The sequence below is a fragment of the Pseudopodoces humilis genome, chromosome 31 (genome assembly GCF_049639895.1).
Source record: "Pseudopodoces humilis isolate 2021_Gansu_Grassland_sample_001 chromosome 31, ASM4963989v1, whole genome shotgun sequence".
Classification (NCBI taxonomy): Eukaryota; Metazoa; Chordata; class Aves; order Passeriformes; family Paridae; genus Pseudopodoces; species Pseudopodoces humilis.
Window position 1 is genome coordinate 1,018,592 of NC_142230.1, and position 24,209 is coordinate 1,042,800.

The 24,209-nt window shown below is 69.5% G+C and overlaps 2 protein-coding genes across 2 annotated transcripts; both read right to left on the reverse strand.

Annotated features, from left to right (window-relative positions):
- Positions 1-417: 417 nt before the first annotated feature.
- DENND4B (DENN domain containing 4B) lies at positions 418-14,194 on the reverse strand. Its single transcript, XM_014262169.2, has 26 exons — positions 13,624-14,194; positions 13,233-13,485; positions 13,084-13,153; positions 12,156-12,325; positions 11,802-12,043; positions 11,653-11,719; positions 11,496-11,554; positions 11,270-11,414; positions 10,197-10,372; positions 10,000-10,100; positions 9,351-9,566; positions 9,120-9,265; positions 8,319-8,458; positions 8,127-8,250; positions 7,634-7,840; positions 6,916-7,044; positions 6,697-6,835; positions 5,767-6,314; positions 4,186-4,299; positions 3,249-3,424; positions 2,918-3,035; positions 2,204-2,437; positions 2,026-2,125; positions 1,292-1,457; positions 1,149-1,213; positions 418-1,058 (listed from the first exon to the last, which is right to left on the reverse strand). Exons 1-26 carry the CDS (start codon positions 13,917-13,919, stop codon positions 913-915), a joined length of 4,347 nt encoding a protein of 1,448 aa, XP_014117644.2. The 5' UTR covers positions 13,920-14,194; the 3' UTR covers positions 418-912.
- A 1,207-nt stretch (positions 14,195-15,401) lies between these two features.
- Positions 15,402-23,911, reverse strand: CRTC2 (CREB regulated transcription coactivator 2). Its single transcript, XM_088068526.1, is given in 15 exon segments — positions 15,402-16,473; positions 16,701-16,875; positions 17,061-17,147; positions 17,150-17,257; positions 17,937-18,361; positions 18,965-19,209; positions 19,398-19,447; positions 19,527-19,606; positions 19,701-19,730; positions 19,813-19,916; positions 20,426-20,494; positions 20,934-20,993; positions 21,097-21,209; positions 21,366-21,467; positions 23,741-23,911. Coding segments are annotated over 15 exon segments (2,040 nt in total). The 3' UTR covers positions 15,402-16,252.
- Positions 23,912-24,209: the final 298 nt, after the last annotated feature.

The following is a 24,209-nucleotide window of genomic DNA, read 5'->3' on the forward strand; positions in this document are numbered from 1 at the left end:
AATGGGTCCCCGAGTCTGAACATCCGGGTATCGCGGGCGGCGCGCGGTGGCGGCCCGCGACTTCTCCCCCGGCCCGCGAGGGAGTTTTGGCCCGTCGCAGCCGCCGTAGCGGCCCCGGGCCCAGTACCGGCCCGGTTCCGCCCCACGTGGCGCCGGTGCGAGGCCGCGCGTGGCTCTGGGGGCGGTCCCGTCTCCGGGGGTACCGGGAAGAACCCCCACACTCCCCCGGGCCCGGCGGAGCGGCGGCGCGCAGGGCCCGGCGGGCGCGAGGCCCGTGCCAGGATCCAAGATGGCGGCCTGAGGGCAGCGCCCGGGCCGTGCCAGGGCCGAAGATGGCGGACACGCCCGCACGTCACCCCCCCGCCGCCCCCAGACCCACCCCCCAACACCAAAAGAAATCGCCCTGGAGGCAGCGAGGAAAATACCGCAGCAGCTTTTATTTACAGGCCCCTGGGGCGGGGGCTGCTATTGCACAGTGCAAGGGGAGGGGGCGGCCCCGAACCCCCTCCCGATGGCCACCGAACCCCCCCGGGGGGCCCGGGAGATCGGGGGGACACAAACCCAAACCCAGCTGCCCTGACACCACCTGAGGGGGGAAAAAACCACCCCAAACCCCCCCCCCGGCTGAGAACCGGGGTTAGAAACGAGGAACGGGAAACCCCCAGAGCCGCCCCTGCCCGTCCCGTCCGCGCTCTCACTCTGCGGGGGGGAATAAATAAATAAAAATATATTAACACTGACATATAAAACCCGTCGTGAGCCTGCGGGTTACGGGGGGGGGGTCTCTTCTCCCCGCCCCGGAGCATTTGAGGGGGGGTCCCGGGGGTGGCCTGGGGGGGTCCCTGTCACACTTTGGGGGTCCCGTTTAACACTGCCGGGGGGTCCCTGTGCCCCCCGGAGTTTTTTGGGGGTTCAGCACTCGGGGGGCGCCCCGAAGGTGCGGCGGCAGTCGGAGGCTTTGGCGCTGGGGGGCTGCGCCCGGCGCCGCCGCAGCTCGTCCCGGCACAGGGACCCCCCGAGCTTGCCCAGCGCCGAGCGGTACCGGCGGTCAAAGGCGGCTGTGGGGGCAAGAGAGGGGTCAGCCCTGAGCCCCCAGACCCCCCTGGACCCCCCCGGCCCCCCCCCGAGCCCCCCCCCGAGCCCCTCCCCGATGTCCGTGTGCTCCCGGCCCAGCGCCGCCAGCGTCAGGAACAGCAGCTCCCGGTAGATGCTCCTGGAGGAGGAGCCGTGAGGGGATTTTGGGGGGATTTGGGGGGGGATTTTGGGGGGATTCGGGGGGCTCTGCCCGTACCTGTGCAGCGTTTGGGGGGCTCCGGGCGCTGCCAGGGTCTCCAGGAAGAGCCCGATGGCTTTGTGAACCTCGTTGAGCCCCACGTGGCTCAGCAGGGCCTCGAGGAAGGGCAGCGAGAACGGGGGGGCCGGGGGGCCCCAGGGGTGCAGCCGTGGGGGGATGTTACCTGGGGGACCCCAAAGTGTCACCCCAGAGTGACCCCAGCGTCCCCAAATCCCCTGGGGGACGCTCCAGCCGGCCCCCGGTGTCCCCAGCGTGTCCCTGATCCCCTGATCTTTGCTCTTCTTCCCCTGCTCCTTCCACCCCCTGGTGTCCCCCATCCCCAAACCCCCAAACCCCCATCCCCAAACCCCCAAACCCCCAAACCCCCATTCCCAAATCCCACACCCCCATTCCCACATCCCCATTCCCATTCCCATCCCCAGATTCCCAAACCCCCCATCCCCAAATCCCCATTCCCATCCCCGTTCCCCATTCCCAAACCCCCAAACCCCCAAACCCCCATCCCCAAACCCCCAAACCCCCAAACCCCCATTCCCCCATCCCCAAACCCCCATCCCCAAACCCCCATCCCCCATCCCCAAACCCCCAAACCCCCATCCCCAAACCCCCAAACCCCCATTCCCCCATCCCCCAAACCCCCATCCCCAAACCCCCAAACCCCCATTCCCCCACCCCCATTCCCCCATTCCCCCACCCCCAAACCCCCATCCCCGTTCCCGTTCCCCGCTCACTGTGCAGCCTCCACAGGACGTAGAGCGGGGGGCAGCTCTCGGGGTCGGGGCTCAGCACATCCCACAGGAGCCGCACGCGGACGCGGGAGGGCTCGGGGGGCTGCGGGCCGGGCCGGGGGGGGTCAGCACAGCCCCACCCCGAGCCCCTCGCAGCCACCCCCAGCCCCCCAAAGCCCACCTGGGGGTCGCGGGGGGCGTGCTGGGAGCCCAGCAGCAGCAGGGGGAGGTTGCTGGGCAGGGCCAGGCGCTGGAAGTACCACACCAGGTTCCAGTAGATGATGGGGTGGCTGTCCACGAGCTCGGGGCGCGCCAGCAGCTCCCCGCCCTCGTTCTCCACCAGGCTCTCCAGCTCCTTGCGCAGCACCAGCGGGCTCAGGTAGGCGAAGGCCACGCGCTCCCAGCGCCCCGGGGGCTGTGGGGACCCCCAAATTAGAGTGGGGGGACACCCCCTGCCCATTCCCTGGGACCTTGGAATAGCGGGGACACATTTGGGACCCCCGAATTAGAGTGGGGGGACACCCCCTGCCCATTCCCTGGGAACCTCAGAATGGGGGGGCACACTTGGGACCCCCGAATTAGAGTGGAGGGACACCCCCTGCCCATTCCCTGGGAACCTCAGAACGGGGGGGCACACTTGGGACCCCCAAACTGCGCTGGTGAGGGACCCCCTGCCCAGCCCAGAACCACCAAACCCGGCAGGGACCCCCACCAGAGACCCCAAATCCCGGGTGAGACTGTCCCAACCCCAAATCCCAGGGATGAGGGACCCCTCCCCATTTCCAGCCCCCGCAGGGTTCCCCCCCAACCCAAAATCCGGGGTGAATCCCCCCCCTCCCCATTCCCAGGCCCCTCCAGGGCCCCCCCAGCCCCGGGCCCGGTGTCCCCCCGGTACCGGGGTGTCGGCGCAGCCGTTGCACAGCTCGGGGGTCTCGTCCAGCTCGAGGCAGCGCCGGCGGTCGCTGAGCACCGGCCCCTGCGGGGAGGGGGGCACCGGGCCGGCCCCGGGGGGGCTGCGGGAGAGACGGGGGGGTCACGGGAGCACCGGGGGACGTTTGGGGGTCCCCAGAGGACGGATGGAAGCGGGGGGGGGACGGTGGGGAGCGATGAGAGGTGACGTCAGGAGGGCACTTGGACATCGGGGCGTCCCCACCGAGGATGGGGGTCCCTGAGGTTGCCCCTGGGGTCCTCCAGGAGTTTTCCGGGGGGGTCCCCGGGGGTCCCACCTGGGGGGGCGCCGGAAGTCGCGGATCTCGATGCTCAGGAAGGGCACGAAGGAGCGGGAGCAGAAGGGGCAGGAGGTGTTGAGGTTGGAGTCGTCCGAGGTCCAGCCGGCCATGAGCTCCTCGTCGAACACGAGCCCGGCACAGCCCGGGCAGCGCGAGCAGCTGGACAGCAGCACCTGGGGGGCAGCGGCCTGAGCTGGGCTCTGACCCCCCCAAACCGGGCTCTGCCCCCCCAAACCGGGCTCTGACCCCCCAAACCAGGCTCTGACCCCCCCAAACCGGGCTCTGACCCCCCAAACCAGGCTCTGACCCCCCCAAACCGGGCTCTGCCCCCCCAAACCGGGCTCTGCCCCCCAAAGCAGGCTCTGACCCCTCCAAACCGGGCTCTGACCCCCCCAAACCAGGCTCTGCCCCCCCAAACCGGGCTCTGACCCCCCAAACCGGGCTCTGCCCCCCAAAGCAGGCTCTGACCCCCCCAAACCGGGCTCTGACCCCCAAACCAGGCTCTGACCCCCCCAAACCGGGCTCTGACCCCCCAAACCAGGCTCTGACCCCCCCAAACCGGGCTCTGACCCCCCAAACCAGGCTCTGACCCCCCCAAACCGGGCTCTGTCCCCCCAAACTGGGCTCTGACCCCCCAAACCGGGCTCTGTCCCCCCAAACTGGGCTCTGACCCCCCAAACTGGGCTCTGACCCCCCAAAGCGGGCTCTGACCCCCCCAAACCAGGCTCTGACCCCCCAAAGCGGGCTCTGACCCCCCCAAACCGGGCTCTGTCCCCCCAAACTGGGCTCTGACCCCCCAAACCGGGCTCTGCCCCCCAAACCGGGCTCTGCCCCCCCAAACCGGGCTCTGACCCCCCAAACCGGGCTCTGACCCCCCAAACCAGGCTCTGCCCCCCAAAGCGGGCTCTGCCCCCCAGCTCCCTGCCCTGCTCACCTCCAGGGCGGGGGGCTCTGTCCCGTCCACCGAGGGCTCTGCGCATTTGGGGGCGCCGCTGCTGCCCCCCGAGGCGTCCGACAGGTCCAGCTCACTGCCCAGGGACACGGAGCTCTGGGGGGGACACGGGGTCAGGGGGGGCAGAGGGGCACGCAGTGACACACGGTGACACACGGTGACACAGGGTGACACACAGGGACACACAGGGACACACGGTGACACACAGGGACACACAGGGACACACGGTGACTGACACACGGTGACACATGGTGACACAGGGTGACACACAGGGACACACAGTGACACATGGTGACACACGGTGACACACGGTGACACACAGGGACACACAGGGACACACGGTGACACACAGGGACACACAGGGACACACGGTGACTGACACACGGTGACACATGGTGACACAGGGTGACACACAGGGACACACAGGGACACACAGGGACACACGGTGACACACAGTGACTGACACACGGTGACACACAGGGACACACAGGGACACACAGTGACTGACACACGGTGACACACAGGGACACACGGTGACACACAGTGACTGACACACGGTGACACACAGGGACACACGGTGACACACAGGGACACACGGTGACACACAGGGACACACGGTGACACACAGTGACTGACACACGGTGACACACAGGGACACACGGTGACACACAGTGACTGACACACGGTGACACACGGTGACACACAGTGACACACGGTGACACACAGGGACACACAGGGACACACAGTGACACACGGTGACACACGGTGACTGACACACGGTGACACACGGTGACACACGGTGACACACAGGGACACACAGGGACACACAGGGACACACGGTGACACACGGTGACACACAGTGACTGACACACAGTGACACACAGGGACACACGGTGACTGACACACAGTGACACACGGTGACACACGGTGACACACAGTGACACACAGTGACTGACACACGGTGACACACGGTGACACACAGGGACACACGGTGACACACAGTGACTGACACACAGTGACACACAGGGACACACGGTGACTGACACACAGTGACACACGGTGACACACGGTGACACACAGTGACACACAGTGACTGACACACGGTGACACACAGGGACACACGGTGACACACAGTGACTGACACACAGTGACACACAGGGACACACGGTGACTGACAGGGACACATGGTGACACACGGTGACACACAGGGACACACAGGGACACACAGTGACTGACACACAGGGACACGGTGACACACAGTGACTGACACATGGTGACACACAGGGACACACGGTGACACACGGTGACACACAGGGACACACAGTGACTGACACACAGTGACACACGGTGACACACGGTGACTGACACATGGTGACACACAGGGACACACGGTGACACACGGTGACACACAGGGACACACAGTGACTGACACACGGTGACACACGGTGACACACGGTGACTGACACATGGTGACACACAGGGACACACGGTGACACACAGTGACTGACACACAGGGACACACGGTGACACACGGTGACACACGGTGACACACAGCCCCGGTACCTCGGACGCCGTGGACTCGGGGCGCTCCCGGGGCCGCAGCAGGGTCTCTGCGGGGCTGCGGCGCGAGGAGGGGTCCCCGTCCCTCTGCTCCGACCCCCGGCGCGTCCCGGGCTCCCGGGGGGGCTCCGTGGGGCGGGGGGGGGGCCGCTTGCCGGGTGACAGCAGCTGCTGCAGCTTGGCCGCCAGCCCCCGGCGCGGGGTCACCCCCCCGGGCCCCCCCCCGGGCCCCCCCCCGGGCCCCCCCCCGGGACCCCCCCCGGGACCCCCCTCGTCCCCGCCGCTCTCGTCCGTGCCGATGTCCGACAGGCTCCCGTCGGCCGAGCTGGGGGGGCCCCGCGGGCGGGGGGGCGGCGGGCTGGGGGTGACGGGGAGCAGGGGGGGCTCCCCCGGCCCCGCCCGGGACCCCCCCTCGCCTCGGCCGCTGCCGGGGAAACTGAGGCTGCCGCTCTTGACCAGCCGCGGGGCCGGGGCCGGGTCCCGCAGGCTCCGGCCGGCCCAGGTGGTCTGGCGCTGCAGCGGGGGGCGCGGGGCTGGGGGGGCCCGGTCACCTGCGGGGGACACGGGGGTCAGGGACAGCGGGGCTGGGGGGGCCCGGTCACCTGCGGGGGACACGGGAGGCAGGGACAGCGGCGCGGGGGGGGCCGGGCCGCCTGGGGGGGACAGGGGGGTCGGGGACAGGGGGGCGGGGGGGGCCCGGCCACCTGCGGGGGACACGGGGGTCAGGGACAGCGGACCCCCCACCCTCCCGTCCGTGGGGAGGACACGGGGGGGGGTCAATGGGGAGACACTGCCCCCCCCACATCACCCCCCTACCCCAGGGGACAGGGAAGCGTCACCGGGGCGCCCCCCGGACCCCCCAGACGCTCAGAGGGGCTCCATCGCCACCGGGGGGGGTGACAGGGTCCCCCCGCTCCCCCCCAGGCCCCTCACCCGGGGGGTCTCCGGCGGCGCCCCGGCGCCCCCCCAGCGGCTGCCGGAACTGCGCCGCCCCCAGCACCACGTTCCGCAGCTTGGCCCAGCGCAGCCGCCCCCCCTGCGTCCCCGCCGGCCACTTGCTCTCCAGCACCGCCTGAAGGGGACACGGGGGGGGTCAGGGGCGGACAGGGGACCCCCAGGACCCCTCCCCCGGGCGCGTCCCCTCGGGGTCACCTTGTTGTAGTAGCCGTAGGTGACGGTGTTGGGGACGATGCCGGCGCGTTTCATCTCCAGCAGGACGCGCACGGAGAGCACGGGCTCCCCGTACTGCCCGCACAGCTGCATCAGGATGCGGTAACACACCTGGGGGCACCCGCGTTACCCGGCTGGGAAAGAGCCCCAGGACCACAGAGACCAGGCTGTGCCCACCCGGCCACTCAGAGCACCCGCGGATGGCCACTCCAAACCTCCCTGCGCAGCCCTGGCCGCCCTTTCCAGGAGGAGTTTTCCTGAATATCCACCCTGAGCTGCCCTGAGCCCGTTCCCTCTCCTCCTGTCCCTGTTCCTGCGAGCAGAGCCCGACCCCCCCGGCTGTCCCCTCCTGCCAGGGAGCTGTGCAGAGCCAGAAATTCCCCCTGAGCCTCCTTTGCTCCAGCCTGAGCCCCTTCCCAGCTCCCTCAGGAATTCTCCAGCCCCTTCCCAGCTCCCTCAGGGATTCTCCAGCCCCTTCCCAGCTCCCTCAGGAATTCTCCAGCCCATTCCCAGCTCCCTCAGGAATTCCCCATTCCCTTCTGCCGCTCCAGCCCATTTCTCCCTCCTGTCCTGATCACCGGACACGGCGCCGGCCGCTCCCCTCAGCGGCCGCTCCCTGGACACCTCTGGGCCCGGTGGCTGCGGCGCTGCCCACCCCAGATCCCCTCTGGGCCAGGACCCGGGCCGGGAGCGGGCTCACCTCGTCGGGCAGCACCACCTTGTGCTGCTCCATCTTGCGCAGGACGTCGTAGGCGAGCTGCAGCGCGCGCAGCTTGGCGGGGGCGGCGCGCACGTGGGTGGGCAGGTACAGGAACCACAGCCCGTAGCAGTGGCCCAGCAGGCACCGCGCCCACAGCTCCGGCACCGCCGACGACTTCTGGGCCACCCGCTGGGCCACCTTCATCTCCTGGGGACAGCGGGGACCAGGGACAGTCAGGGGGTGGCGGCTGAGCCCCGCAGTGCCGTGCCCAGGTGGGCACCTGTGCAGGTGTCACAGCTCACAGGGACGGTGTCACAGCTCACGGGACACCTGTGCCAGTGTTGTGCCACCCATGCAGGTGTCACAGCTCACGGGACACCTGTGCCAGTGTTGTGCCACCCGTGCAGGTGTCACAGCTCACGGGACACCTGTGCCAGTGTTGTGCCACCCGTGCAGGTGTCCCAGCCAGCCGTGCCCAGGTGCTGGCCCTCACCTGCTTGGTGCGGCGCGGGGCGGGGCTGCTCGGGGCGCTGCTCCGGGCCTGGCACAGCTGAGCCACCAGCGGGTCCCGGGGGGGCTCCAGGAGCTCCGGGCGCAGCATGGGGAACCCGTCATACCTGGGGAGGGGGCACAGGTGAGGGGGGTTTGGGCAGGGGGAGGCGCACGGAGGGCCCGGGGGTCTCACCTGTAGCGCGCGGGGGGCTCGGCCCCGTCCGGCCCCGCCGGCTGCTCCGGGGGGGTGATGAACACCGTGTGCTCCCCGCCCCGGGGGTCGTCCAGCTCCATCAGGGGCGCGTCCTCGGGCTTCTCCAGATCCACCTGCACCTGGGGACGGGCGGCGGGGTCACGGCGGGGACATGGGGACACACTGAGGGGACACGGGGACACACCGAGGGGACACGGGGACACACCAAGGGGACACAGGGACGCACCGAGGGGACACGGGGACACACCAAGGGGACACAGGGACGCACCGAGGGGACATGGGGACACACCGAGGGGACACAGGGACACACCGAGGGGACACAGGGACACACCGAGGGGACATGGGGACACACCGAGGGGACACGGGGACACACCGAGGGGACACAGGGACACACCGAGGGGACACGGGGACACACCGAGGGGACACAGGGACACACCGAGGGGACATGGGGACACACCGAGGGGACACAGGGACACACCGAGGGGACACAGGGACACACCAAGGGGACACGGGGACACACCCAGGGGACACAGGGACACACCGAGGGGACACAGGGACACACCGAGGGGACACAGGGACACACTGAGGGGACACAGGGACACACCCAGGGGACACAGGGACACACCGAGGGGACACAGGGACGCACCGAGGGGACATGGGGACACACCGAGGGGACACAGGGACGCACCGAGGGGACATGGGGACACACCGAGGGGACACAGGGACACAGGGACACACCGAGGGGACACGGGGACACACCGAGGGGACACAGGGACGCACCTTGTCCACGCAGGTGTCGAAGAACTCGAGGCAGGGCTCGCGGTCGCTGGCGAAGGAGCAGTCCTCGATGAACTGCGTGAAGAGCTGCGTGCGCAGCAGCTGCCCGTAGAAGCGCTGGTACGCCCGCTCCCGGGAGCGCAGGAACCCTGCCGGACACGGGGCCGGGGGTCAGCGGCTGGGCTGGGGGGAAGAGGGACGGGGTGGAACAGCCCCAGGCCGGCCCCCACGCACCCTGCAGCGCGAAGAGGCTGCCGGCGTCGCGGCCGGCCGGGGCGGGCGCGGGCGCGATGGGGCGCAGGAAGGAGCGGTAGCCGCGCAGGGCGCAGGCCATGAAGCGCAGGAAGGCCGCCCGAGCCTCCAGCTCCAGCTGCGCCCGGCGCGCCCCCGCGGCCTCGGCGTCGCTCAGCACCAGCTCCGGGGGCTCCTCCTCGCCCGGCGCGCTCAGCACTGCGGGGACACGCGCACGGGACGGCGTCGGGAACGCCCGGCCGCACCGGCCCCGGGGGTGGGCCCGGCTGGCCGGGGAACCGCCGGGAACCGATGCCCAGGGAAGGAGGGAATGAAACCAAAGCCCTGATCCTGCTTGGAAAATGTTCCCTCCCAGGCAGGGGGGGGATTCCAGGGGGTCCCTCCCAATTTGGGCTATTCCATGACTCTGTAACAGCAGAGGTGGGGGACGTGGTGACCCCCCCAAGACCCCCCGGGACACCCCCAGGACCCCTGAAACACCCTCAGAACCCCCCAGAACACCCCCAGGACCCTTGAAACACCCCCAGACCCCCCGGGACACCCCCAGACCCCCCGGGACACCCCCAGGACCCCTCGGGACACCCCCAGACCCCCCGGGACACCCCCAGACCCCCCCGGGACCCCCACTCACGCTCATCCAGCTGCTGGGACAGGCTGTGCAGCGAGGCCAGCAGCACCTTGCAGGGCCGGCGGGGCAAGGCGCGGGGCGACAGCAGCTTCCGCTCCTCGCTCCTGGGGGCACAGGCACGAGAGCAGGGCGGGACCCCCTGGGACCCCCCCCCGGGACCCCGGCACGGCCCGCCCGCCCCCAGCCCCGGGGACACTCACTGGAAAATGGTGTTGGTGTCCAGGTCGACGAAGATGACGTCGCGGGGGGGCTCGTAGAGGTCGAAGTAGCTGGAGTGGATGCCTACAATGAAGGGCACGGGGGCACACAGCACGTCAGCCAGCGCCAGCGGGCACAGCGGGATGTAGGGGCACTGCCAGCGCAGGGGGAAGATCATCTGGGGACAGGACGAGGGTGGTCAGCGCGGCGGGGCCCCCGCCAGGCGGGACGGGGGGCCCAGCGCCGCAGGATGGGGTCTTGGAGCTGTGGGACCAGGATCACCAACGCCACGGGACCGGGATTCCCGCTCCTGTGGGATCGGGGTCCTCAGCACAACAGTCCCCAGCACCACGGGACAGGGATCCCCAGTGCCACAGGACAGGGATCCCCAGTGCCACAGGACAGGGATCCCCAGCCCCACAGGACCGGGATCCCCACTGCTGCAGGACAGGGATCCCCAGCCCCACAGGACCGGGATCCCCAGCCCCACAGGACAGGGATCCCCAGTGCCACAGGACAGGGATCCCCAGCGCCACAGGACAGGGATCCCCAGCCCCACAGGACAGGGATCCCCAGCCCCACAGGACAGGGATCCCCAGTGCCACAGGACAGGGATCCCCAGCCCCACAGGACAGAGATCCCCAGCCCCACAGGACAGGGATCCCCAGCCCCACAGGACAGGGATCCCCAGTGCCACAGGACAGGGATCCCCAGCCCCACAGGACAGAGATCCCCAGCCCCACAGGACAGGGATCCCCAGCCCCACAGGACAGGGATCCCCAGTGCCACAGGACAGGGATCCCCAGCCCCACAGGACAGGGATCCCCAGCCCCACAGGACAGGGATCCCCAGCCCCACAGGACAGAGATCCCCAGCCCCACAGGACAGAGATCCCCAGCCCCACGGGACAGGGATCCCCAGTGCCACAGGACAGGGATCCCCAGCCCCACAGGACCGGGATCCCCAGCCCCACAGGACAGGGATCCCCAGTGCCACAGGACAGGGATCCCCAGCCCCACAGGACAGGGATCCCCAGCCCCACGGCGTCCCCGCCGTGTCCCCTGCGGTCACTCACCGCCACCAGGGCTTCGCCCACGCTGGTCAGGACATCGGGGCGCAGCGAGTGGATGAGCAGCTTCTGCTCGGTGAGGACGGCCACCAGCAGCGCCACCGCGTTGTCGGGGCCCAGGTTCTGCAGCAGCGTCAGGAAACTGGCCCCGCTGCGGGCGGGGGCACGGCCCGGTCACACCCACGGCCCCCTCCCCACCCGCCCCCGCCCTCAGCAGCACCCCCAGTCCCACCTGAGCGGCAGCGGGGAGGACACGGGCCGGCACAGCAGCAGGCTGTCGTACGGGGACATCTGCAGGGACACGGGGACGTGCTGGGGGACACGCCGGGCCGGGCCGGGCCGGGCCGGGCCGGGGGGCGGCCGCGTGTCCCCCCCAGCGGGCGACTCACCTGGACCAGGATGCGCGGGCGCTGCGGGGACGGGAAGGGCACGTTGTGCATGAAGTGGGAGATGTGCCTGCGGGCGGAGCGGCCCCGTCAGAGCTGGGGTCACCGCGGGGCCCCCGCCCCCCCCGGGGCCCCCCCTGCTCCGCGCTCACGTCTCCAGGGGCAGCACGTGGGGGCCCGAGATGGAGTAGCGGTAGATGAACATGAGGAACTTGCGGAAGACGTCGAAGAAGGGCCAGTGGGACAGGACGCAGATGCTCTTGCGGGTGTGCAGGGAGCGCCCGGGCACCGGCCGCCGATCCACCACGCTGAGCAGCCCCAGGCGCAGCGCCTGCGCCTCCGACAGCCGCTCCCGCGGGAACGCCTCGTGGAACTGGATGGCGGCGCCGTACACCTGCGGGGCGCGGCCGTCAGGGTGCGGGGAGCCCCTGGCACCGGGGAGCCCAGAGCAGCGGGGCTGAGACCCCGGGACCCCCATCCCACGCCCCCCGAGCCCCCCGTCCTGCCTTGTCCCCCGAGGCGCCGGTGAGGACGAAGGTGGAGAAGACGGGCAGGGGGTACTTGGTGCCCACGGGCCAGCTCTCGATGGTGGCCCCCATGGGCAGGCAGAACACGGGCACCGACTCGGGCAGCGGGAAGGACTCGCTGTCCTGCTCGGGGTAGCGGCTCAGCAGCCCTGCACGGACACACAGACACAGGGACACGGACACAGGGACACAGGGACACGGACACAGGGACACACGGACACAGGGACACGGACACAGGGACACAGGGACACGGACACAGGGACACAGGGACACACGGACACAGGGACACGGACACAGGGACACAGGGACACGGACACAGGGACACGGACACACGGACACAGGGACACGGACACAGGGACACAGGGACACGGACACAGGGACACGGACACACGGACACAGGGACACAGGGACACAGGGACACACGGACAACAGACATCAGGATCCACCCCCCAGGTCATCTCCCCCAGCCCAAAGAGGAGGTGGCAGCTCACAGCTCCACAAAACCACCCCCAAAACTTCCCCCCAACAGGAAACCCAGCTGACCCCAATCCCCTTTAACAGACCCCACTGTCACCCCAGTAAGGAACCCCATTGTCACCCCAGTAAAGGACGCCACACTTCCCAGTAAGGGACCCCACTGTCACACCTCCCCAGTAAGTGACTCCAGTCCCAAAGGCCTGGCAAGGCCCCCCCAGGGGTGCTGGGGCAGCTGAAGGCTCCCAAACCCCCCCTGCTCTCCCCAAACCCCCGTGAGGACACCCAGGGGCTCCTGCACCTCCCTTAAATCAGCCCCGCACGAGCTGAGGGAGATTAATTAACACAGAAAATATTTTTAAAAATAAAAATGACAGTAAACTACTCTGGCTTCCCCTGGGGGGTCCCAAAACCCCCAGCCCGAGGTCCCCACCTGCCTCGTAGACCAGTGTGTTGTCCTTGGCCACGGCGATCTTGTAGCACAGGAACAACGCGGGGCCCCACTGCAAGGAGGGACCGGGGTTTGGGGCTCAGCAGGGGCTGGGCAGCACCAGGGGGGCAAAAGGGACCCCCCAAACCCACCATGCTGGTGTTGAGGTTCTTGTCCACGCGGCAGAAGGTGTGGGGCGTGCTCTCGCCCTTGCTGGGCATCACCAGGCAGATGTCGGTGACCCCCAGCGTGTGGTGGCCGGGGGGCTCGGCCGCGCGCCGGAACGTCAGGAACGTGCGCTGGTGGCCCGGGGAGCCCGAGGCCAGGTTGGCCGAGCGGCTGTAGGGGGTCGTGTCCAGGATCTGGTAGCCCGGCTTCGGGCGGTCCTTGCCCTCATAGTGCACCCTGAGGGGGGAGAGGGGTGAGGGGACCCCCAGGAGCCGGCACCGGCACCTCCGGCTTCCTCCCCAGCTGTGCCCCCAGCCCGGAGCACCCCACGGGGCTGCCGTGACCCAGAGCAGGACTCGGGTCCCCCCCACTCACCCCAGCTCGATCAGGGGGGGTTTGTCCCGCCCGCGTTTGTAGCACAGGAACATCTGGGGGTTGTTGAGCAGCCCCGCGTTGAGGTCCACGGGGTGGCCCGACGTGCTGGTCTCGATGCACGTGAAGCCCTGGGGCACCTCCTCGCCCTGCGAGCGGATGATCACGGCCACGTCCGTGATGGGCTCCCCGGGCCGCGCCGGCCGCGGCTGCTGCTCCTCCTCCAGCGCCCGCGACGCCTCCGCCAGCCCGGCCACCACGAAGTAATCCACGAGCTGGGGCGGCTTCTCGTCCGACATGGCTGTCACAGCATCTGCGGGGACACGGGCGATGCCGCCACCCCCGCCGCGGGCCCCGGGGACGGGAAGGGAGGAGGTTTCCGGTCACGCCGCGGGACACGGGCACCCCCCCGAACCTTCCAGGCAGCTCCCCCAGCGCGGGCAGGTCCCCTCGGCAGAGCTCGGAGGAAGGACCCGCACCCCGAGGCACCCCCGGGCCGGGCACTGCGCCCCTGCCTTGGGGAGCCGCTGCCTCCCTGTGCCCCGCTCCTGTCCCCAGCACCGCCGGTGCCCGGTAGCACGGGCTGTCCCCAGAGCCCCCGCAGTGTCCCCAGAGCCCCCGCAGTGTCCCCAGAGCCCCCGCAGTGTCCCCAGCACCCCCGGCTTGCCCACCGGGAGCCCCTGGAGCCGCCGGAGCCGGAGAACGGGGGCAGCGGGAAAGGGGAAGGAAGCGAGCGCCAGGCCCCGACCGCCCACGTCACCCCGGCCTCCCCACACCGGGGGCCGAACACTGCCCCGAGCCCAGCGCGGACACCCCCGCACGGCCACGGGGCTGGCACCGTGACCCCGGCACGGCACCCCGGCTCTGGAGGTCACAGTCCCCGCACCGAGGGGTCACAACCCGCCGGCAGCGGTGACAGCCCCTCACACGGGGGTCGCTCCGCGCTGGGGACGGCGACAGCCCTGCCTGGGGGGGTCACCTCCTGCGGAGGGTCCCCCATCCCCGTGTCCCCCCCGGTGACCCCCCCGGAGGGTCCTCTGTCCCCGTGTCCCTCCGGGTGACGCCTCCGGAGGGTTCCCCGTCCCCACGTCGGCCCCGGTGACTCCCCCTCACTGCGGGGTCCCCATCCCCGCGTCCCCCCGGTGACTCCCCCACTCCGGCCCCACAGGCGGCCCGGGTCCTGCCCTCGGCCTCGCAGGTCCCAGACTTGGCCCCGCAGCCCCCGCGGCCCCGCGGGACCCCCGGTCCGGACCCCCCGGGCCTCCCCCGGTACCTGCGGGCCGGGCCGGGCCGGGCCGGGGCCGCGTCTCTGGGCTCCGCTGGGCCGCGACCGCGCGCCCGCCCGGCCCCCGCCCGCGACAGCGCCCCCTGCCGGCGCGGAGGACTCGCGGTGCCCGCCGGGGGACACCGCCCCGCCCCAGGACCCCCGAAACCCCCCCCGGACCCCGGAAATCCCCCCCAGGACCCCAAAGAAACTGCCAGACTCCCCTCCGACCCTCCCCAGGAAACTCAAGGAGTCCCCACGGAACGTGGCGGACCCCATTTCCCTCCCCTCAAAACGAGACCCCTTTGCCCCCTCCCCATTAAGGGACCCCCTTGTTCCCTCCCCACTTCGTGACCCCAGCCCCCAGGCAGCGCTGGGGGACGGGGGGGGGGGCTGGAGCAGCTGAACCCCCCCCACTGTAACCACCCCAAAATCAACCACACGCCAACAGGGGAGGATTTAATTAACATAGAATATATTTTAAAAAATAATAATAATAATAAATCACTCTGGCTCCCTCCGGGGGGGGCCCAGGGCCCCCCACCCGCGGACGGGCCCCCCCCGTGCTCCCTCGGGGGGGCAGTTTGGGGGGGGGGCAAAGTTACAAGTGCTTTCTACACGTCCCCGGTAATTTGGGGGGGCTGGGGGTACATACGGGGGGGAGCGGGATTTCTCCTTAAACATGATGATTAGCCGGAAAAATGATAAAGTAAAGGCAGAAGCGGCCCCCCCCCCGGGGGTCTCTACCTACGGGGTTATGTACAGCCAGCCCGGGGGGGTCGGGACCCCTCCGCCGGGGTCCGGGGGTGCCTGCATTGCCCCCCTCCCCAATTTTCCCAGGGTTTTCCCAGGAGAACAGTGCCCGGTCGGGTCTGGGGACGGGAATTCGGGGAGGGGCGCTGGGTGGAACCCCCCAGGCTTGGTTGGGGCGGGGTTGCCTGGATTGTCTCTCCCTCCCCGCTTTTCCCGGCTCCGAGGCGGCCCCGGGGGTCGGTGGGGGCTGGAGGGGGGAGCTCGCGGTGCTGGGGACCCCCCCCCCAGCCTCGCTGGAGTCGGATGGAGCAGAAGGAGCCCCCTCCCCACTCAGTTTTCCTGGGCCAGCAGTGCCCGCTGGGGCCGAGGGGCATTCCCGGAGCGGGAACTGGGGGGCTCGGAGCCCTCCACAGCCGCGGTTTGGAGGCTCCGTGGGGCCGGCAGCGCCCGGCCGGAGCCCCCTGCCCGCTTTTCCCAGGCTTTTCCCAGGCTTTTCCCAGGCTTTTCCCAGGCTTTTCCCGGCGTTTCAGCGCGAGCGCAGCGGGCGGCGGGGCCGGGGGGCGGCCCCGGGGCCGGGGATGGCGGGGGGGGCGCGGGCCCGGAGCCCCCCCGGGCTCACTGGAGCCGGTCGGAGCGGAAGGAGTCCTCGACGGCGGGGTCGGTGAGCAGCGCGCAGGGGTCGCTCAGCATGCTCAGCCCGTCCAGCGTCAGCGGCTCGATGCGCAGCTCCTCCTCCAGCCCCCCCAGCCCCCCCAGGGACCCCCCCTCCACCTCGAAGCCCGGGACCCCCGCCAGCGCCGTCGCGATCTCCTTCGACAGCCCGGGGGGGGAATCGCCTGCGGGGAAGGGCGGGGGGGACACGGGGGTCAGCACGGCCCCGGGATGGAGACCCCAGGCCGAACTGGGACCCCCCTGGCACCACCCCAAACCCTCGGCCCAGCTCCCCCAAACAGCCCCCGGCCCGTCTCCCCCGTGCCCCCCTGTGCCACCCCACGGAGCCCCCAGCCCAGCCACCCACCTGTGACAGCCCAGGGACCCCCAGGACACCCCACGGAGCCCCCACCTGTGAAGATGATGTTGGGGATGGGGCCGTGGCGGCTGCAGTTGCTCAGGTTTGGGCGGTTCAGGCCTGGGGGCTCGTAGCCCCCCTCGCTCGGGGGGTAACTCAGGGCCCCCAGCTCCTCGGGGAACCCTCCGCTGTTCCCGGGGGGGCTCTCCCCGATCCCGAACTGCTCCAGCTGCGGGGAGGGACACGTGAGGAGAGACCCCCACCGAGGGTCCCCATCTCTCCCCTGGTGACCCACCCAGAGGGTCTCCATCCCCGTGCAGGGTCCCCTGGCCCCGTGCCCACCCCCCAAAGGACCCTCCTGACGGGATCCCGTCCCCAGTCCCATCCCCACGCCCCCCCGTGCCCCCCACTCACGCTGCCCAGGCCGAAGTCTCCGGGGGGCTGTGCCAGGGGCTGCCCCAGGGCGGTGCCGGGGGCGTAGGGGGGGTTGTAGGGGCCCCGCGCCCCCCCCCCGGGGGGGGCTGGGGGCCCAGCAGCATTCCCGGCTGTCCGTAGGGGTACGGCGGGAGCCGCTGCTCCGCCGGCAGCTTGCTGGTGTCCAGGGGGACGCCCTGCGGAGACAGCGGGGAGGGGGCGTCAGCGCCGGCCCCCCGAGGGTGGGGGGCTCCCCCAGCCCCCCCGGCACCGGCAGCGGGAGCCGTCCCTGAGACCCCCGAAATCGGCCTCGGCTGCACCCGGACCCAGGGTGGGCCGGGGTCCCCTCGGAGGGGAGGGGAGGGGGGGCCCGGGAGGGACACGGGGGTCCCCCCCACAGGCCCTGAGCACGGGAGGGGTGGGGGCGAGGGGGGCCCTGGGGTGTGGGTGAGATGAGGATGGAAACGAGACGAGGAGTGCAGGAGGAGGGGAAAGAGGAGCACGAGGACGAGGAGGTTGAGGACAAGCAGGACAGAGAGGATGAGGACGAGGAAGAGGAGGATGAAGACGAGGAAGAGGAGAAAGAAGAGGTCCAGGACAAGGACAAGGCAGACAAGGACGGGTAAGAGGAGAAAGAGAAAAAGAAAAAGAAGACAAAGAGGAGGAACACAAGGAAGGGGAGGAGGAGGATGGGGAACAGAACAAGGAAGAAGAGGAAGAGGACAAGAAGGAGGAGGACAAGGAGGAGGACAAGGAAGTGGAAAAGGAGCAGGAGGAAGGAGAGGAGGAGGAGGAGGGTGAAAGGAGGAGGAAAAGAACAAGGAAGAGGCCGAGGAAGAGGAGGCGGCGGCGCTGGAGCGTGGGGACGATGCGTACCTGGGTGATGGAGGACAATGTGGGTGACATTGTTGGTGAGAACTGTTTGGGGTGCTGCCGTCTGCAGTCGCCGGCCACGGGCAGGGACAGGGGGCTGAGCGGGACCCGCCGGCGGGGCGAGGTGGCCGCGAAGGAGCCCCCCAGCCCCGAGGGCAGGCTGGGGTTGCTGGGCGAGGACTGGAGGGGCTGGCTCCGGGGGGACGTGGGCAGCGAGGGGTTGGAGAGCGAGGAGGACAGGGAGGAAGGCAGGGACTGGTTGGAGAGGGAGGAGGGGATGGAGGAGCTGCTGTGGGAGGACTGGAGCGAGGGGTTGCTGAGGGAGGCCTGGAGCGAGGGGCTGCGCAGGGAGGCCTGGAGGTTGGGATTGCTCAGGGAGGACTGCAGGGACGGGTTACTCAGGGAGCTCTGCAGAGGTGAGGGGAGTCCTGTGGGGACAAAAACAGAGAGCACCGTTACCCCGGCACAGCCCCGAGCCCCGAGGCCCGGCCGGGGCTCCCGGGGGATGGAGGGGGACGGAGCGACCAAAACGATGGAGACGGACACAGGGACGGACACACACACCCCGGGCAGGGGGACAGCGGCGTGAGGGGGCACCGGGGTGGGAGATGGGCTCCTCCCACACCCCTGCGAGACCCCTGACGCCGTCACACCCCATGGAACGAGAGCCGGGCTCCCCCAGGCCCCCATGGGACCCACAACGCCACCACTGGACCCCATGGAGCAGGAGGGTGACAGGGTGGGAGCTGGGCTCCCCCCCCACACCCCCCCATGGGACCCCCAAATCCATCAGACCCCATCCCCACCCCACTCCCGGACTGCTGAGGCTTCATCCCACACCGGGATTCCAGGAGCTGCCGACTGCTGCCACGGCCACCCCAGGACAGCGCCTGGGAGTGGGAGGGGGCTTTGTGTCGCCCCACACCGGCCAGGGGTCCCCACCTTTGCTGGACACTGGCTGGAGTGTGTCCCCCACACGAGTTCCCAGCCTGGGGATCCTCCCCGGCCCCCCGTGTGCCCCCGGGGCTCACCTGGGGGGTCGTAGCCCAGCCCGACGCCGCCGGTGCCGCTGATGCCCAGGTGGGTCATGGTGGTGGCCAGGTTGGAGGTGCTGCTGCCCCCGCTCAGGGGGGGGTACGGGGCCTCCTCGGGGTCCAGGGGGGTGGGCAGAGGGGACGGGAAGTGCAGCGTGGTCAGGTCGGGCAGGGACCCCCCGGTGTTGAGGGCCGAGGGCATGAGGGGCACGTTGGCAGGTTGATCCGGGGATGGGAATATGCTGGGCGAGCGGGGAGAGACAGGATCAGGGCGGGAGCGGGGCTGCCTCCCCCAGCAGCCCCTGCCCAGTGTCCCCCAGTGTCCCCCTGCCCATCCAGCCCCTCCCCAGTACCCCCCTGCTTCCAAACATCCCCCTGCCCACCTCCAGCCCCTCCCCGGGACCCCCATCCAGCCCCTGGCAGCACTCACTGGATTCCCGGGACCTCGCAGGAGCGCGGCCGGGCCGAGGAGGACGAGAGCTGTGGGATCAAAGCACAGGAGTGAGGCCAGGCCGGGCCGCAGGGCCGGGGGACACGGGGGGGGGACATCCCCACCCACCTTCTTGGTGTCCCAGGGCTTCAGCGAGTGCTTGTTGTCATCGAAGTTCTCTTCGATGGGAGGCACTTGGAAAAGAAACACTGGCAAGGGGGGGCAGGGGTCAGTGTCGGGGGGGTGAACACCAGAGCCCCCCGCACACACAGCACCTGGGGGCACACCTGGCTGCCAGCTCACCTTTGCTGTCCGAGTCGCCGTCCAGGAAACCTGTGGGGGAGCAGCAGGGTCAGGGGGGCTCAGAAGGGAGGGGGCTGCCCCGGGACCCCCGGGGGGCGCGGGGGGAGCTCACCGGCGCGGCGGCCGGGGGGCGGCCCGGCCTGCGAGGGGCCCAGGTAGGCGTCCTGGGGCGCGGGGTTCATCACGCTCGTGTGCAGCGCCGAGTCGGAATTCGTCCTGGAAACGGGGAGAGACGCCTGGATCCGGGCTCGGCCCTGAGCCCACCCCACTGACAGCCCCCCGCCCCAGCCCTGAGCCCCTCCTGCCGTTCCTGTGCCCCCTCCCCACCGGGATCCCTCTCCCCGTGCCCCCAGACGGGCTCTGCTCCCGTCTCCTCCACCTCCCCCTGGCACGGGGGGACAATGGCACCCCCTGGGACCCCCTGGGGACCCTTTAGGGGCTGGGGGCACCCGGGGTGTTCCCAATGAGCTGTTCGAGGTGGAGGAGGGCAGGGAAGGGCTGGGAAAGGCAGCTGGGACGAGTGACAAAGGGACATTGTTCAGCTGTGGCACAGGGGAGGACAGGGACCCCTCCAGCAGGGGGCCCCGAGGGGGAGTCAGGGGCCACCTCCTCCCCAGGGGGGGACCCAGGGCCCCCCCAGGAGTCCCCAGGGCCACTTCCTCCGCAGGGAAAGGCGGGAGCCTGGCTTGGGGACAGGGAGAAAACAGAATGAAACAATCCATCACCTGTTGAGAGCTGAGGGCAGCCGGAATAAATGTCCTTTTTCCATCGGGAAATTGCTCCAGGGCATGGTCCTGCAGAGGGAGAAAGCGGGATCAGGGGAGGCGATGGGGTGGGGGACACGGAGCCCTCAGTGATCCATGACCCCATTCCCTGCCAGGGCAGGGCTGGCAGTGGCAGGGAGATGGGATGGGGACAGGGACACGGCTGTCACCCCCCGTACTGGGACAGAGACACTGCGGGCAGGAGCTGCAGCTTGGATTTCTCACCTGTCCCTGTCCCTGTCCCTGGGGATTCCCCTCGGCCAGATCCCTCCTCCTGGACGGAATTCCTCCCCAAACCCCCACTTCATGGGACAATCCCGGAATCTGAGAGGCCGGAGCTTCCCTCTCCCAGCACTTCCCTCTGCCCCATCCCAGTTCCCAGGACTGGTGCCCGTGCCGGAGCCTCTCCCACTCCCAAACCTCGGGGATGGGAAGGGGCAGCCGGGATCCAGGGAATTCAGGGAGTTACCTCCTCCAGCTGGGCTCAGGCGGAGGCGACAGGTACGTGGGTCCGTAGGGAGAGCTGTCGATGTGGGGGGCGCGTTAAGGGCCACACCGAGAGCTGGGGGCTCCCGAACCCCGCGGGAAGGGCGGGAGCGCCGGGACGGCGCTGGGGACACGGGATAAAGGATATCTGCCGGACGTAGCGGCGCAGGGGGGACATCATCCGGCGCGGGTCCCGCTGGACGCGCTCCACCAGCCCGTGGTGCCGCGTGCTCCGCGTGGAATCCAGCGGCGACGGACCCTGCGGGGAGGGGGTGAGCCCACCCGGGAAATGGGCTCAGGACCAGCTCACCCTTAAGTGCCACAAGTGGCAGCGGGTGAAGGGATTCGGGAACATCCCCTTGTCCCCATCCTGCCCTGGACACCGGCAGGCCCCCGATCCCCCCCCTGGAGTCACCTGGAATTCGGGAACGCCGGTGCCGATCTGGTTGACGTTGGGCAGGGAGCCGCTGTAGAACGGCCCCCGGCTGTGGGCCAGCCGCAGCTTCTGCGCCTGCAGCTGGGGGGACACGGGGGACACGTCAGGGGGGCCTTGGGGTGTCCTCGAACTGCCCCTCACAGCCCCGTGGGACACCCAGGCTCCCCTTCCCACGGTGATCCCCGGGGGACACGTTGGATCCGGCCCCTTCCCACACCCACGGGCGCTCCGGAGCAGGATGGATGAGGGTCAGGATTCCGGGGAGGGAATCCCTGTTCCACATTCCTGGAGCAGAGGCTCCGCCCGGCAGCCCCGCGTTCCCCCTGTCCCGGGGCCAGCCCATCCCCGCGGATCCGGAGGGATTTTCCAGCAGGCACCTCATCCACACCAAGGCCACCCCGGAGATTGCAGCGCGGAGCGGGACTCAAGGCCGGGGGAAGGAGCCACAGCAAAGCGCAGCGGGAGATAACGGGATCCCAGGAAAACACTGCAGAGCCGGGATCCCGCACTCCCGGGCAGGGGCCTCATCCCGGGACAGGGAACGGAGCCCTCCAGCACCAGGGGATGGCCCAAAACCCCCGTCCTGACAGAGCAGAGCTCCCCTGATCAAACCCACACCCCAATCCTGAGCTCAACCCACGGGAATCCCCTCTCCCTTCAGAGCTGGGGGTCCCTGAGTAGATCCAAGAGCTGTTGGTCCTCAGCGCCTGGAGAAGCCCCAGGGAAAGAGAAGCTGAAGCCCAAAAAACAGCTGAGAAACGGGAAACGTCAAATTCCTGAGCATAAAACAATAGAAATCCAGATCCAGAGGAGAAAACAAGGGAAAAAACCCAAAAACCAGGAGATTTAGGCAGCAGCTGGCAGGATTAACGCCCGGAGCTGCGCTGGGGCTTAAGGTCTTGGGATCGCGCTCCGAGCTCCGAGCCAGGATCCCTGCGGGAGCCCAGAATCCGGGAGCAGCCCAGAAACAGCTGGGAAAAACTCCAGGAACCACGGAGCAAAGCTCGGGGGGCTGCGGATCCCACACACGGGGAACAGATCCCGGAGGAACCAGCCCAGGCAGAGATCAGGGAATGAATTCCCAGAGGAATGATTCCAGGCAGGGATCAGGAGAGCCCCGCTCCCCCTGCTGCACATTAACCAGCTGTTTGCTCTGCAAACACGGCAGAGGCTCCGGCCCATTCCCAAAATCCCTGGGGATGGAAGCACGGCGGAGGATCCAGCCCATTCCCAAACTCTCCATGGATGCTCCACCCCATTCCTGAACTCCCCAGGAACGGACAGAAAGCTCCAGCCCATCCCCAAACTCTCCAAGGATGTTCCTGTCACTGCGCCAGTGACATCCCGGCTCCCAGCAGACCCGGGAGCCACGGGGCTTCCCAACACAAGAATTCCCGGTTTTTAAAGCTCTGCTGGGTATCCTTGGATCTTCCCAGGGACACAGCTGCCCCCATGCCCTGGAACTGCCTCTCCGTGTCTCCCCAGATTCCCCACTCTACATCCTCGCTCCTCCATCCTGCAGTTTTGCTGGAAAGAACCAAATTCCACCAAACCCCGCGACCACGGACACGGAATTCGCACAGGTTTCGGGAGGCAATTCCCGACCGGGAATCCTCCCGACGCTTTCCCGGAGCATTCCCGAGACCCGTCCGAGCAGCCCTCGGGGAGCTGCCGAGCTGGAGTTATCCCGGATCGCATCCCGGGATCCCCGCCTTTCCCAGGCTCCGAAGCATCCGCCGGGTCCCGCAGAGCCCGGGGAGGATCCCGAGGCTCCCCGGGGACAGGGACAGAGCCCGGAGCTCCGCGGAGGGGACGCGGGGTGGGATCCGAGGGATCGGGGATCCTTTTCCCACCCCAATTCCGGGAGCTGCGCTCGGAAGCGGCGCCGGCACGAGGGACACGCCGGGATCCACCGGGATCCACCGGGATCCACCGGGATCCACCGGGACTCCTCCAACCCCCTCCCCAAAACCCCCGCAGCCCCCTCCAACCCCTTCAGAGCCCCCCTGGACCCTTCTACCCCCGACCCAAATTCTTCAGAGCACCCCTTGACCCCTCAAACTCCCCCCAACATCTCCGCAGCCTCCCTTGTTCCCTCTAACCCCCTCCCCAAATCCTCCACAGGCGCCCCCATCCCCTCACGACCCCTCCGGCCCCCCACACCCTCGCCCCCCCCGTCCTTTCGCGACCCCCTAAATCACGGCCCCCGCCATCTCCTCCAGACCTCCCTCGGCCCCTCACGATTCTCCCGGGCCCCCACCCCCTCAGCCTCGGTCGCCCCCAGCCCCTCACGGCCCCTCCGCCCCGGCCCCCCCGTGCCCCGCGGCGCATCCGGCGCGGCGGCCCGTCCTCACCCGTGTGGAGCAGATCTCCATCATCACCTCCTCGAAGGCCGCGGTCTCCTCCGCCTGCCGCTGCTTCTGCAGTGCGATCTTCTCGCTGAACTTGCGCGGGTTGGACGCACCGGCGCCGGCCGAGGGTCCCGCGCCGGGCCCGGGCCCGGCCCCCGCGCCCGCCGCCGCCATCTTCCCCGCTCCACCGCTCCGCCGCCGCCGCCGCGCGCCGCACGTCGGGATCTGTAGTTCGACGGGCAGGGCCAACAACCGCGGGTTCTGCGTGTCTGGACTACGGCTCCCAGCGGAGCGTGCGGGGGCCGCGCGGGGAGCACTGGGAGATGGAGGCGCCGGGTTAGGGGGTGCTGGGTGGGGGGGGAGGTGGAGACTACAAGTCCCGGAGGACGCCGCGAGGGGACAGGGGCGGGGCGGGGAGGCGTGGCCAGTGGAGAAGGGGTGGGTTATGGAGGGGTGGGTTATGGAGGGGTGG

Excerpts from the sequence above, each read along its gene's own strand:
- DENND4B (XM_014262169.2), bottom strand. The coding sequence starts at position 13,919 with ATGTCGGACGAGAAGCCGCCCCAGCTCGTGGATTACTTCGTGGTGGCC. Across the intron at positions 11,555-11,652 it reads GCCCGCGCATCCTGGTCCAG|ATGTCCCCGTACGACAGCCT; the intron begins GTGAGTCGCCCG and ends GTGTCCCTGCAG. Across the intron at positions 3,425-4,185 it reads CAGAGCCCCCCGCCCTGGAG|GTGCTGCTGTCCAGCTGCTC; the intron begins GTGAGCAGGGCA and ends GCTGCCCCCCAG.